Source organism: Papilio polytes, unplaced genomic scaffold, assembly GCF_000836215.1.
Source record: "Papilio polytes unplaced genomic scaffold, Ppol_1.0 DF821288.1, whole genome shotgun sequence".
Taxonomy (NCBI): Eukaryota; Metazoa; Arthropoda; class Insecta; order Lepidoptera; family Papilionidae; genus Papilio; species Papilio polytes.
This window is the reverse complement of record NW_013527916.1, coordinates 2,599-16,096: the sequence shown is the minus strand read 5'-3', so window position 1 is coordinate 16,096 and position 13,498 is coordinate 2,599. Positions and strand designations below refer to the sequence as shown.

Sequence of the window (13,498 nt, the reverse complement as noted above, 5' to 3'; positions counted from 1 at the left end):
ATTCAAGTGAAGTGACAAATATTATTTACAAAAACACCACTGCCAACTTCGGTTAGCATAGAACGTATTTAACTAATTTTAATTTATTTAGTAGGAATATCTGTATAAAGTAATATTTAGTAGAACAAGATCTACATTAACTTCGTCTTTAATTTTTTATTTAAAAATTAATTTAAAAATTACATTTAATTTATTTTTAATGAATGTGAATAGTTCAATACAAACCATCTTTCTTCATTTTTAAAATTCTTTAATATTCTCAATAATTCTCGATATCGATAGTTGACATGAAATACCTATCTCTAGGCTCCAATATCCGCAACGCTCGACGTCTAGACAAAAGCGATTAAGCCGCATCCCTACATATGACGTCGACTCAGATATTATTAGTAATCGATCTAAGAACGGAACAGGCTTGTACTAGCACGATATAGGCCACGCCTTAACCTATGATAGCTTTGCTCACGTTAATAAAATGAAATAGGTTAAAAATTGAATGTACATGAGAGACCAATTTATAACTTTACGAGCTGTTGCCCGCGACTTTGTCTGCGTGGTATTAGAAAACATACGAACTATAGAAATAACAAAAAGCAACGTATCCCTCGGGAATCGGACACCTCGGGGATAAGGCTTATCCCATGTATACTTTGTTTGACTTGGTTTTACATCTGTGCCAAATTTCAATAAGATATGTTGAACCGTTGCAGAATGATCGAGTAAACATTAAAAAACTAAATTAATGAATCCCACGGAAACCGTAACTTATCCCGAAATAAAAAGTAGCCTATGTGTTCTTCCATACTTTGCTCTAAACCTGTGCCAAATTTCATGGAGATCCGTTCAGCCGTTTGGGCTACAAACGCTAACAAACATCCATCTATCCATCCATCTAAACTTTCGCATTTATAATATTACTAAGATTAGTAAGATTTCTAAACCGGTACGACTTAGGTTGCCTAAGTACAGTTGGAAAAACTAGCGGTGTTCTAATTAGCTTTTAGATACGAAACCTTTGAAAATTTTGAAACAAGACGCATCACTTCAACGCAAGTTATAAATGTATTAACCACTCACTGCTATCTAATTAGTTATTTGTAGGAAGAGGCGGAGTTTGTGTCATTGCAATGAACAAGACATTTTTTTTTCTAAAATGGAACACCGCGGATTACCGCGACTGTACTTAGCGTTCCTCCTCAATAGCTGGCGATGCATTTATAGTTCCTTCTCGTGTTGCGATATCCAAGAGGTTGCTCCAAAAATTTTATATTTTATACATTCTTTTGATAGTATCATCAACTTGCCCTTGTCACTACGGTTTCGGCACAGAATTTGTTGCTCATCCATACATTTCTATCAGCCGTCAAATCTGAATCCATTCCCTTGCAGCTAGTATCGATCCTTGTAGTAGATGGATGGGTGGAAGGATGTTTATTATAGTCTGTGGCATAAACGGCTGAACAGATCTCGATGAAATTTGGCATAGACGTAGAGGATAGTCTGGAAGAACACATAGGCTACTCACTTTTGTTTCTTTAAATTCCAGGCGGACGGAGTCGCGGTCGAATGCCAGTAGTCCATAAAATGTAGGTAAGAGAATGACGACATAGAACTAAGTGCTAGTATTAGCCGTGCGAGTTTTGCCGATGACTTCACCTACCACTAATACCTACCGCTTCTCGCGTTTCTCTGCTCAGTACCGACAGTTATCACATCGTCACGCCATCGGCAAAGCTTGCAAACCTTAAAGTTGAGTTTGCCAAACTCCTATGTATATTAAAAGATTGTAGTTTGCAATAATAATTTATTTAGGTAAAGTAAAACACATAATAATGATAAATAAAATATTTATTGTATAACATTTCAACCATTATTAACATTTTTTCCAATCACAATACGCTTTAGGTACATTCTAAGCTAAAAATAATAATACATTATAAATAACATTATGTTTCCCTAATCCCAATATGTTTTAAAAGAAGTATAATGTAATATCCCATAACATTCTCAATTAAGTTATAATATATCTTAGGGCCTGTCCCACCAAATTGTAAATTGTCTGATAAGTAACAATCGAACGTGTAAAAATGTGAAGGAAATCTCGTATTGTCCCCATATCAGACAGTGATGTCATTTTTAAGTTATTTAAGCACCTATCAGTGGTGGGACAGCCCCTTAAAACAACTAACAAACCCAGCGGTAGTTCATCCTTCACAAAATTCTATATCACTTATGCATCTAAAATATGTAACTCATGTCTTTTATATAATACTTCGGAACTACACAGCACTAACAATAGGCAATATGCATATGACGCCAAATTGTACCAAACTTTTTTCAAGTATACTTTATTACTATAAAAACATTCCTGCAAAAGCTTTTTTAAATATAACGTGATTTAGTCGCAATATTTCATCTTTAAAAAGTGTCTTTTTAAATTCCCTTGCTAAGTTCTAAAACGCACACTATTGGTCGAAGCAAATGGCTTATCTAATATGGCGTCGCTGTGTTGACAATAAACAGTTCATTTACGTTAGTTTATATAGAAATACACTCTTTAAAGTATTTTACTGTAAACGCGATATCAAAACATACTTTAAATTAAAAAAATAATGAATAGAATTATTAATTACCACTTATTTGTATCAGGAATAATAAAAATGAATCGATTTTTGACTTTTTCACCTTGAGAAGCAATGAGATACTTTGTTGTTTTTTACGTCGAAGTGACATCTGAGCGTATGTTATGAATGGAATATGACTATTGACGTCAAGTGTCTCATGACTCCGGTCGCGTATTAGTCGCTCGAAAATGGTCGTAATTTTATTTTATTATTTTTAGCTCAAGGGTTGAATATTTTCGCGTCACTTTTTTTCCTGGTTATTTTTTAACAAGTACAATCGTTTAAAAAAGAAAAAAATACATGCATATTCCCTATAATATATAAACAAAACAAAAAAAATCTTGTTACCTAACTGGTTAGGTAAACGGAAGAAGCCGATTTGTAGGGAAATGTTTAGCGCCATTAACTTAATGTAACGACTTAAAGCTATTTGTACATAAAAAACAATCCTACATCCTAATTTGTAAATAATGTGTAAATTCTTTGTAAACAATCATCTAAAAATGTAAGCTCCTATATTAATTTTGTACATATCTAATTTTACATTGTTGGAATTCAATTTAAATACCATTTACATTGATTTTTATATATAAAATATTTTTTTTTAATAACATTCGTATTTATATGACATTTTCAACATTAGGTTAATTCCACTTCGCAAAGAGTAATAATTTACCATCACAGAATGGCAACACCAACCGTTAATATTTTTAAGGCCACGTGCTTTATTACATTTCTTAATATAATAGAAAACATTTTAAAAACCATTTTTTTATATATAAAATCTATTTTATTGTATTATACAATTAATATAATTAAATAAAGATTGAATAAAAAATGTTTTTAGTTAAAATTATTTGTATTCTAATGAAGGTGAAGTCAAAGATTATGATAAAAACCAAATTACAGTATTAATCATAGGTACTGATTATTTCTTGCAATAATGTATCATTTTATTAAGTTTTAAATACATTTCTGAGGCACTTAGGTATAGCCATTATATTTTGACATTACCATCATTAAATCGTCAATGAGAAGCAATTACCGTTTTTTTCTTATAAAATAAAGAGGCAGACTCGCAAGCGGCCACCTGAATCCACCGAAATGGAAAGCGACCGCTGCCCATACACATCCGCTATTGCAGATGCCTTGCCTACCCTTACTTGACAGAGGAGGAGACGCACACAAAGAGGACAATTTCCTACCCTATGCGTCTCCTCCACCATCAAATCCACTTTCCTCTTAAAAGGGCGGAAAGGGAAAGGGACTAAAATGAGGCCTCCGGCACCACATTCACGCTTATATATACTTCAAGCTTATTTACTGTTTTATCATGAATATCGTCAATTTATAAAAAAACCTGGACTTAATTTATAAAATGTTAATTTTGATCCCATCCAAGAGACCTATCAACGGCCATTTTCCATTGTTTATACCTCATATCACGTTCATCTTCTGTGATACGAGGTACATATGTGATACCGCTTGTCATAGGTATGGGAACCCCTTGGTTGTTACCATCAACACCCCAATACGCAACCAACGCGGCCCCTAACGCCGTACTTTCGGTGAAACCAGCTTTGATCACTTCTATGCCAATTAAATCAGCTTGCATCTGCATCACTAATGCATTTGATGTCATTCCTCCGTCAACCTTCAATTGAGTTATAAAAAACACAAGTTAAATCTTTGTGTAATAAGGGCCTGTCTCACCACTGACTGATAGAGGCTGAGATAGCTAAAATAACGTCACTAACAGATTAGTATTTCCATCACATATTTTACATGTTAGAACGTTATCAGACAATTTACAATTTGGTGGGACAGGCCCTAAGTATAAATCTTACTAATATTATAAATGCAAAAGTTTAGATGTATGTTTGTAGCCTACACTAAACGGATCTGGATGAAATTTGTCACATATGTAGAGGATAGTCTGGAAGAACACATAGGCTACCTTTGCCATTTTTAATTTAACGCGGACAGAGTCGCGGACAAAAGCTAGTAAAGAAAGAAAACAATACATATATATCTATGTTATTAAAAGGGAAAAAATATATTTTTGAATGTAAGAAACGAAAAAACCACCAGAACTATTTAACAATTCCTTCATTATCTGAAATCTATATTAATACTAAGTAGCATACGCTATTACTAGCTGTAATGTTAATACTAGCTGTTGCTCGCGAATTCGTCCGCGTGGAATGAAAAAAATAATTCAAACATTGCCCACATAAATCACACCTAACGTAGGTTTTGAATGGTAAAAGAATTTTTAAAATCGGCCCAGTATATTTGGTTACTCCGATTTTTTTTTAATTACTTGCTAAAAGTTTATTGGTAAATTAAGATAATTAAATTTTCATTACCTTAAGCAATTGTAGAGGAATTCCACAGTCTTCATTCATGGCATCTAAAATATCTCGTACTTGGAAGCAAACAGCTTCAAGAGCTGCTTTGATTATATGATGAGAATTTGTGTCTTCTGTTATACCACAAATTACCCTGGAAAAATAAATATGTCGGCTTAAGCTAGCACGATATCAGAATGGCTACTAGTCGAAATGACATGTGGGCGGCCAGGGAAAGTCGGATTGCAGGAACACATTCACAATACTCAGTCAGGATATCATCGATTTCCCAAGCTTATATCTTTCAAACAATGTTCTCGCAACGATCCCTATTTTCAGAATATTCTAATTTCGCCATAAAGTCGCTTGGCATCGCTCGTGTTCTAATTGTTATAAAATTCAAATTAATTTCTTCTCCTGATTGCGACATATAAAAAAACTTTTAGTATATCATAAATGCACAATATTATACAAAATTATATAAAAAATGCATAAGTACAATAATCATAGACATTTAAACATACAGACTAGGCATAGTGAATAAAATTTTTACACCGGCAATTTTTCTGAAAGGTATTACCAATTGTCAAGTTTAGTGCCACCTCATGTATTTATTTTGTAATAAAACATTTGACTAAATTATAATAAGCTCCACCTTTTGTTATGAATTAACTAAATAGTGCTTAAAAATAAAACATAAACATTCAAATATTATTAAATGACAACTACTAGTATAAATAATTTATATTAATAAATACAATTAATTAATGTAATTAACTATTTCCCGTGTGACTTTGTCCACAGGAAATTATGAAAATTTAATTTTATTCTTTACATTTGTCAAATTATCAATTGCAAATATAAAAATGACATGACATGTCATGTCATGATCACAAAGCATTGCATTCTTACTTCCTTGATGTTGGCAGCTTGTATCTTATGGTCCCTTTCCCACATTACGTTGTTTATCTACTTTTTTACCCCCTAATTTAATGGCGTGAAAATATATAGCCTATAGTGTAACGTAACTGTATGGTTTTCAATTAAAAAAAGAATGATTCAAAAATATGCTGTAATTACTGATATCTTAGGCAACAAAGTGTGTTAACGTTTTATTATAATAGAATAGATAATAAAAATAAATACAATTAATTATTAACATGTGGTTTTGAGGATCTATCAATAAATAGCGTCAGTGAGATGTGAAAAATATTTCAAGTGAAGTCAGCTATGTCTAGTCTATATATTTTTTAATCTCTTACAATAATTAATTACACTGATTTATATAACTAAAAATATATTATTCTATTACCCTCTGGCATCTTGTCTCCAGTAAGGTGCATATAAACCACTGAATGCAGGAACAAACACAACACTGCCATTATCCGTTGCCATTTCAGCGAGACTCTGTGACTCTTTAGCATCTTCTAGAAGACCAATGTTATCTTTAAGCCAGCCCAAAGCCGCACCAGCGACTGCTACCTGGAATAAGTTTGAAATTCATAAATTTCATATTTAATTTGTTGTCACTTATGTGATTATTTGAACAATATTCAATGCAACTATCTTGCAAGTTCATTTTTTCATGCTAAAAATATATGTATGTCGTAATCAGAAGAAATAAATATGAATTTAAGTCATAATTAGAACACGAGCGCCGCCACGCGACTTTCGTGAGAACTTAGATTATTCTGGAAGTAGGGATTGTTGCGAGAACATTGTTTGAAGGATATGAGGTTGGTAGATGGATGCTATCCTGACTGAGGAGCATTGTGAATGTGTTCGTGCAATCCGACTGTCCCATGGCCGCCACATGGCATCTCGACTAGTAGCCATTCTGATATCGTGATAGCTCAAGCCGACATGTATAAATACATCAAAATAATTTAAAAATGCAGTATAAATGACATTCTAAAAGTCAACTATTTAAACAACTAGCTATCGCCCGCGAATCTGTCCGTGTGGAATTAATAAAAAGTGAGTAGCCTATGTGTTCTTCCAGACTATGCTCTACATCTATACCAAATATCATCGAGATCCGTTCACCAGTTTAGGCTACAAACTCTAAGACATTTGTCGATTAAAACATTTACATTTATAATATTACTAAATTTTTCTTGCAATGCCATTACTAACACACAGTAACCGTCTGATAATTTCGAGGTAACTATAATTAAAGAGGAATAAAAATGTACATTTCTATGGAAAAATGAGTCTATCTTACTAATATTATAAATGTGAACATTTAGATGGATGGATGGATGTTTGTAGCCTAAACGGCTTTATGGATCTTGATGAAATTTGGCATAGATCTAGAGCATAGTCTGGAAGAGCACTTAGACTACTTGTTTTTGTTTTTTTTATTCCACGCGAAAGGAGTCGCGGGCGAAAGCTAGTTGAAATACAAATATTTAACTTACCGATCCTTCTAAAGCGTAAGCTGGTTGACTTTTGCTTCCCAATTGATATGCTACAGTTGTAAGTAAACCTCTACTTGAATTAACTTGGATATCCCCGGTATTGTAAAGTACAAAGCATCCAGTACCATAAGTTGCCTTAGCTTGTCCTTTTTGTAAACACATCTGTCCAACTAAAGCCGCTTGTTGATCACCAAGACATCCTGATATTGGTATACCTTTGAGAGGCCCATTTGCAATGTAACCATAAATCTGTAGAAAAAAGACTAATTAAATATAAAAATAAAATAAAACACTATTTATTGACCAAAAGAAAATTAAAAAAACACAATTTACAATTATTACTGAAATAAAAATAAAGATACAAACTTTTGGTCAAAAGGAAAAGGCTCAGCTGATGCGGCCTCCAGCTTGTCACTGAAGGCCGCGCTGGTTTTCAGCCTCCCCTAAACTACTATAACATGGTTCAGTTTATGATACAGGGGGCAGTTGAGATATAATATAAGCTATCATTGCACTTATGTGTGTGTGTGTGTGTGTTGCTGTGTGTGTGTGAATGTAAATATTGAAGTTAAAATAATTAGTTAAAAGTAACTGTTTCGATACAAAAATCTAGCTACTATTTTAAAACCTAAAAAGTGTGTATTTATATGTGAAGTAAAACAAATTACCTCAGAACTAGATTTAATCTCTGGTAGTACTGATGTTGGCACTTCAAAAAACTTAAGCAATAAAGGGTCCCATTTTAATGTTTCAATGTTCATCATCATTGTTCTTGACGCATTACTGACATCTGTAACATGTTTTCCACCGTTTACACCACCTGGAAATTAAAAAAATATTTAAACACATTACTATAACTAACTGTTACTCGAGTCTTGTCCAGGCGAAAATTAAAAAAGAATAAATACAGCTTATGTCACTCAGAGATAACATAGATATTTATTGGTGAAAGAGTTTTTGAAATCTGACCAGTAGTAGCTTTTAGGTTATTTAAAAATATACAAATCTTTCCTTTTTATAGTATAGCTGGACAACATATTTTGATTATATACATCATGTTGGTAATTCCAAAACTTTGTTTTTTTGTATTGCAAAATAAGACAAAGAGATTAAGATCACTGCATAGTATGAAACAAAGTTGTTTCCCATTGTTTGTCTTTCCCCATGTATGTCCCCCCTTAAATCTTCAAACCGCAGTAGATTTTAATGCAGTTTTAATAGATTGAGTGATACAAGAATGGTTTATATATAATAGACTCGCTTTCGCCCGCAACCCCATCTGCGTGGTATAAAAAAAAAACAAAAGTGAGTAGCCTACATGTTCTTCCAGACTATCCCCTACAGCTATACCAAATTTCAGTGAAATCCGCTCAGCCGTTTTGGCTACAAACTCTAACAAACATTCATCCATCTTAACTTTCACATTTATAATATTAATAGTATTATGTATAACATAGTGTGCTAAAGTACCTGTTAAATTCCAAATGATCCAAGTATCCACAGTACCGAAGCAACAAGTTCCTTTTTTCATAGCATTGTTAACAACATCAACTTTGTCGCTAAGCCATCGGAGTTTAACTGCACTGAAGTAGGGAGATAGTGGAAGACCACATAATGGCTGAAAACAATATTGGTTTACATTACACTTTAATAGTTTTCAAAACTAAATGGTAATGAGTACATAGATTAGTAATAGATTAAGGATGGGAAAAGAATGTGGATTTGACTGTACAGAAGATGCAAAGGTGGAGGAACATTCTCTTAATTTGTGTCTCCTCCTCCGTCAATTAAGGGTAGGCAATGCAAATGTTATTGTGAATGTCTATGGGCAGCGGTCACTTCTCCAGTTTGGCGGTTTTTGGTGGCCTCTTGCTCAATTGCCACATTATAAAAAATATATATATTACCTTTAAATAGTTCTTGTTCCTAGTTTTGTTTGGGACAGTATCTAATAATTTGTCTATTGTGGTTGTAGTTCTCATGTCTAGCCAAACTATGGCATTGTGCAGCGGTTGTCCAGTGTTTCTGTCCCATACAATGGTTGTTTCTCTTTGATTTGTTACACCAACTGCTACTATATCCTGGAATATTTTTATAAAGAATTAAAAATAAATTTAAACCACTAGACCATTCATAGAAATACACATGGATTGCACAAGATTTTAAAGCATATTCTATTTCTGGCTTATACAATAACCTGGGTCCAAAAAAAACCTTATTAAATTTTGCTTTAAGCATGTTTTTGCATTTTATCTGCCAACATTTGGTAACAATTTCTTCATTTTTTACTTAATTTTTTAGCATCTTACACTTTACTATTCCATCCATAATGTTATGGTAATTTAAACAAATGGGAAATTTATCAACTTCAGAACAAAAACAAGTATAACAATTAATACAAGGTCAATTTGAATAAAGCATACAATTTTATTTACATAGTTATTTTTTATCTAGAAAACAACATCCATGTCCTTTTTGACGACTTAAACAAACTTGAATTATACAGCAAGAAACTTATCTTAAGAGTTTAATTCTCTTTGATGTTGATAAAATGTGTGAACAAAGTTTTAATTATTATTGGTTATTTACCAAATTTGACATTACAATATATTCAACCCAAATCTAACTGTGATTTACTATAAAAATATTAAGTGTAGAATTTTGGATTAAAGCACAAAAGAATATGAAAATATTTTGTTATGTAACAAGCAAAGATGTTTTTCTTATTATATGATTATATAATCATAAAAATCAATATAAAAAATTCAACATTGAGACACACAAAGCAGATATGCATCTAAACATATAAAAATTACTTTTAAAACATGTAACATGCCAGTTACTGTTAAAAGATAACCAATGGTACTTTATCAGAAGTCATAAATAATTCATTTGTGAGATATGCTATTTACTGCCAAAGGGAAATCAGCCACAAGTTAAACAAGCCAGCAGACATTAACAATATTAAAAAGGACATTATAATATATTGAAAAAAAAAACAACTCACCTTAGGACTTCCACCTAGAAGGATTAATTTTTCAACTGCTTTTTCAATGCAAGTTATCACAACCTCTAAAATATCAAGTGGGTTTTGTTCTACCCATCCCTCTTGTGGGAAGTGCTGTGCTAATTCCTTCTGGTGTAGTGCTATTACTTCAGATGAATTAGCTTTAAATATAATAAATCGAGCACTAGATGTACCTTCGTCAATAGCACCAACTAACGGGCCAAATTTTCCAAAACCCTGTGCCATATTGCAGTCGCTCGTTATCTATTTAACTGCGTTTTCTTAATGCGTTATGTGAACTATACTGTATTTTGCTTGGCCTGCTGTAAACAAAATAAAATAATACTTTACACACTGACAAGGATATCAGTCTTGATGGACGTAAATTAAACTTCAAATTCAAACTAAAAAAAAATCACAGTACTTTTTGAAGTATACTTTACGAACTAAATTAGAATTAGATATGTGAAAATTAGCAATGGAGCAGTTCAAAAGATCAGCTCACGTTGTCTAACACTGTTGAGTTGCGGCTCAGCAAATCAATTTGCAGCTCAGCCTCAACACCATGTACAAATTAATACATGCAAAACCGCTCAATAATCTGCTTCTACCATGCAAAACGGTTGCAGATCTGTAGATCACCAATTATGGTTAAGTGCATAATTGAATTAAAACAATCTAATTCATAATTATACAGCAGACCAGCACTCTCTTGTCAATGTTTAAAAGTGTCATAAATTCGGTGTTGCCATTGTATATTTTTTCCCCAAATTTAAGAAAAAACCAACCTAAGATATAAACCCTTTTGTGTTCAAGAATTACAGATAAATTCGTATTGTACGAGTACGGAATGGCAACAATACTCTTCACAAATATAGAGATATTATTGCCATGAACTTCTTTCTGATACTAGATTTTATTTACGAAGTGTTATTTTAATGATTATAAAATATCAGATTTTTCAGTTTTCTTTTTCAACGAACATAGTTTTTGTTGCAAATATTATAAAATGGCTTGTTTACTTATTAAAATGGATTAGGCAAATAATAGGAAAAAATAATGCAACAGTTCCAGAGATAACGGTTGATGGCGACTTTGACAGCGCGTAAATTAAAAAATGTACCTATAAAACCCCACCCATTTTTTTAACGTGTAATTTTATTTTTGGTCTTTATACACAACATTTTCCCTGACGTGGGAAAAAAACTATTGTACTGGTATACTTGTCGTCACGAAAACTTTTGACATTTCAAAATTGTCGTACTTCAACTTGTATGAACCTTCAATCAAAAAACATCAAAGTATGAAATATCTTTAGGTATAATATATATCTATATCTATCTATACTAATATAATAAAACGTAAAACACGCTACTTTGTGGCGTAGGATGATGTTTGTGCCCTAAACTTCGACATACTTTAAGTTACATATGTATTTTCACGTAATTAAACTTAGAGGTAAATAAATTGGAAAAAACCCTTCATGTGGGAAAAGGACTATAAACTACAAGCTGCCAACATTAGGGAAGCAAGGTTATTATGGTAACGGTAATTCTGACATTTGCAATTTTAACATTTTTATAATTTTATGCGACTGAAGCCGCACGGGAAAAACTAGTCTACGATATTTACTTACGTTAGGTACACCTAGGATGACAAAAATCGCTTACTCACTTGGTTCGTAATACTAGGCAAATCGAAGACAGCAAATAACATTACGAAAGAACTCATTTATTTAGGAGCTGTCTCCCGCAAATTTCGTTAGCGTGGAATTAAAAAAAAAACTTTTTAATTAGAAAACAAAACCGACTTCCAAACAAAATACACTAAAAACAAAATATTCTCAAAAAACAGTACACTAAAAAGTAACGAAATAATTCCTTGAAAATAGTAAACCACCCTTATTGTAGCTGTTATGTCTATATTGTACAATTATTATTACTTTGATATCGGTGTCAGCCGAGGTATGCAGTTATATTTATACGTAAGGCTTTCTACATTTTTACTATAACAATAGACAATTGAACGTATAGTAACGTTTAAGTAATGAATCTACATTGACTGACACTGACTTCAAAGTAATAATAATTGTACAATGTAGACATAACAGTTACAATAAGGGAGGTTTACTATTTTCAAGGAATTATTTCGTTACTTTTTAGTGTATTGTGTTTTTTAATATTCATTTGGATAAGGATTAATTCATACTAAATAAGAATAAAAGCGTTTTAAATGAAGTTGATTGCATTTATTTGACGGTTTTCGCGAAGGAAACGGTTATTGTGAGACAACCTTAAGAGATAGATATATGCCATCGCGGACTTTAATTTAGCTAATTGAATGAGCTATAATTCTTTCATACATATTTTTTATGTATATCTTATAGTTTAGGCCTCGTAAGACAAGAAAGCAAACTTTGTTACAAGTTGGTATTTTTTTCTGCGACTCGTAATTTGCTTTTTACGACATCTCCTAAACTATTGATCAGAATTGTACAGTTCCACGGGCATTCCATCATCCATCATCAAGACAATTAAATGTAGATTATATCTACATTTAATTGTCTTGATGATGGACACATTTATTTGGCTAAGGATTCATACCGAACACGAGTAATAGCGTTGATAGTGGGGTATAGATTTAGAGCGATATTTTAATGAAAAAAGTAGTTATTGTGCGACAACCTTAATAGATAGATATATGATATCGCGGACTTTTATTTAGCAAATTTAAAGGGCTACAATTCTTCCATACTTCATTTTTATGTAAGTCTTATAGTTTAGGCTACGTAAGCAAAGAAAGCAAAAATGACCCTAAATTTCGTCGCGCGATTTTAGGGTAAACTATTTAACTACGTGGTAGTCTTTGACTCCAAAAATCGAGCAAAAAAATGGGACCTACCTGCAAACATTACCTTTCGGATAAAAAAAGAATTATCAAAATCGGTCCACTAGCAGCGGCGTTATGCCGTAACACACAATGAATAAGTAGCCTACAATATGCCTATCCATGTCAGCTACACTCCAGTGAAAGATTCGTCGAAATAGGCCCAGCCGTTTCGGAGATTACCCGGAATAAACGCGGTTTGCGGACAGA

General features: G+C 32.6%; 1 protein-coding gene across 5 annotated transcripts; it reads right to left on the bottom strand.

Annotated features, from left to right (window-relative positions):
- Positions 1-3,452: 3,452 nt before the first annotated feature.
- On the bottom strand, positions 3,453-11,111 carry LOC106109517 (glycerol kinase). 5 transcript variants are annotated; one of them, XM_013291046.1, is made up of 9 exons: positions 10,908-11,111; positions 10,403-10,725; positions 9,303-9,476; positions 8,866-9,013; positions 8,064-8,215; positions 7,396-7,644; positions 6,288-6,457; positions 4,994-5,129; positions 3,453-4,278 (listed from the first exon to the last, which is right to left on the bottom strand). In XM_013291046.1, exons 2-9 carry the CDS (start codon positions 10,646-10,648, stop codon positions 4,006-4,008), a joined length of 1,548 nt encoding a protein of 515 aa, XP_013146500.1. In that variant the 5' UTR covers positions 10,649-10,725; positions 10,908-11,111; the 3' UTR covers positions 3,453-4,005. The 5 variants fall into 5 exon arrangements, with proteins under 5 accessions (XP_013146500.1, XP_013146502.1, XP_013146503.1 ...); XM_013291048.1 differs by having other exon boundaries at positions 10,403-10,722; XM_013291049.1 differs by having other exon boundaries at positions 11,014-11,111.
- Positions 11,112-13,498: the final 2,387 nt, after the last annotated feature.

Excerpts from the sequence above, each read along its gene's own strand:
- LOC106109517 (XM_013291046.1), bottom strand. The coding sequence starts at position 10,648 with ATGGCACAGGGTTTTGGAAAATTTGGCCCGTTAGTTGGTGCTATTGAC. Across the intron at positions 9,014-9,302 it reads GGAACAAGAACTATTTAAAG|CCATTATGTGGTCTTCCACT; the intron begins GTAATATATATA and ends TATTGTTTTCAG. Across the intron at positions 8,216-8,865 it reads GATCATTTGGAATTTAACAG|GTGGTGTAAACGGTGGAAAA; the intron begins GTACTTTAGCAC and ends TTTAATTTCCAG.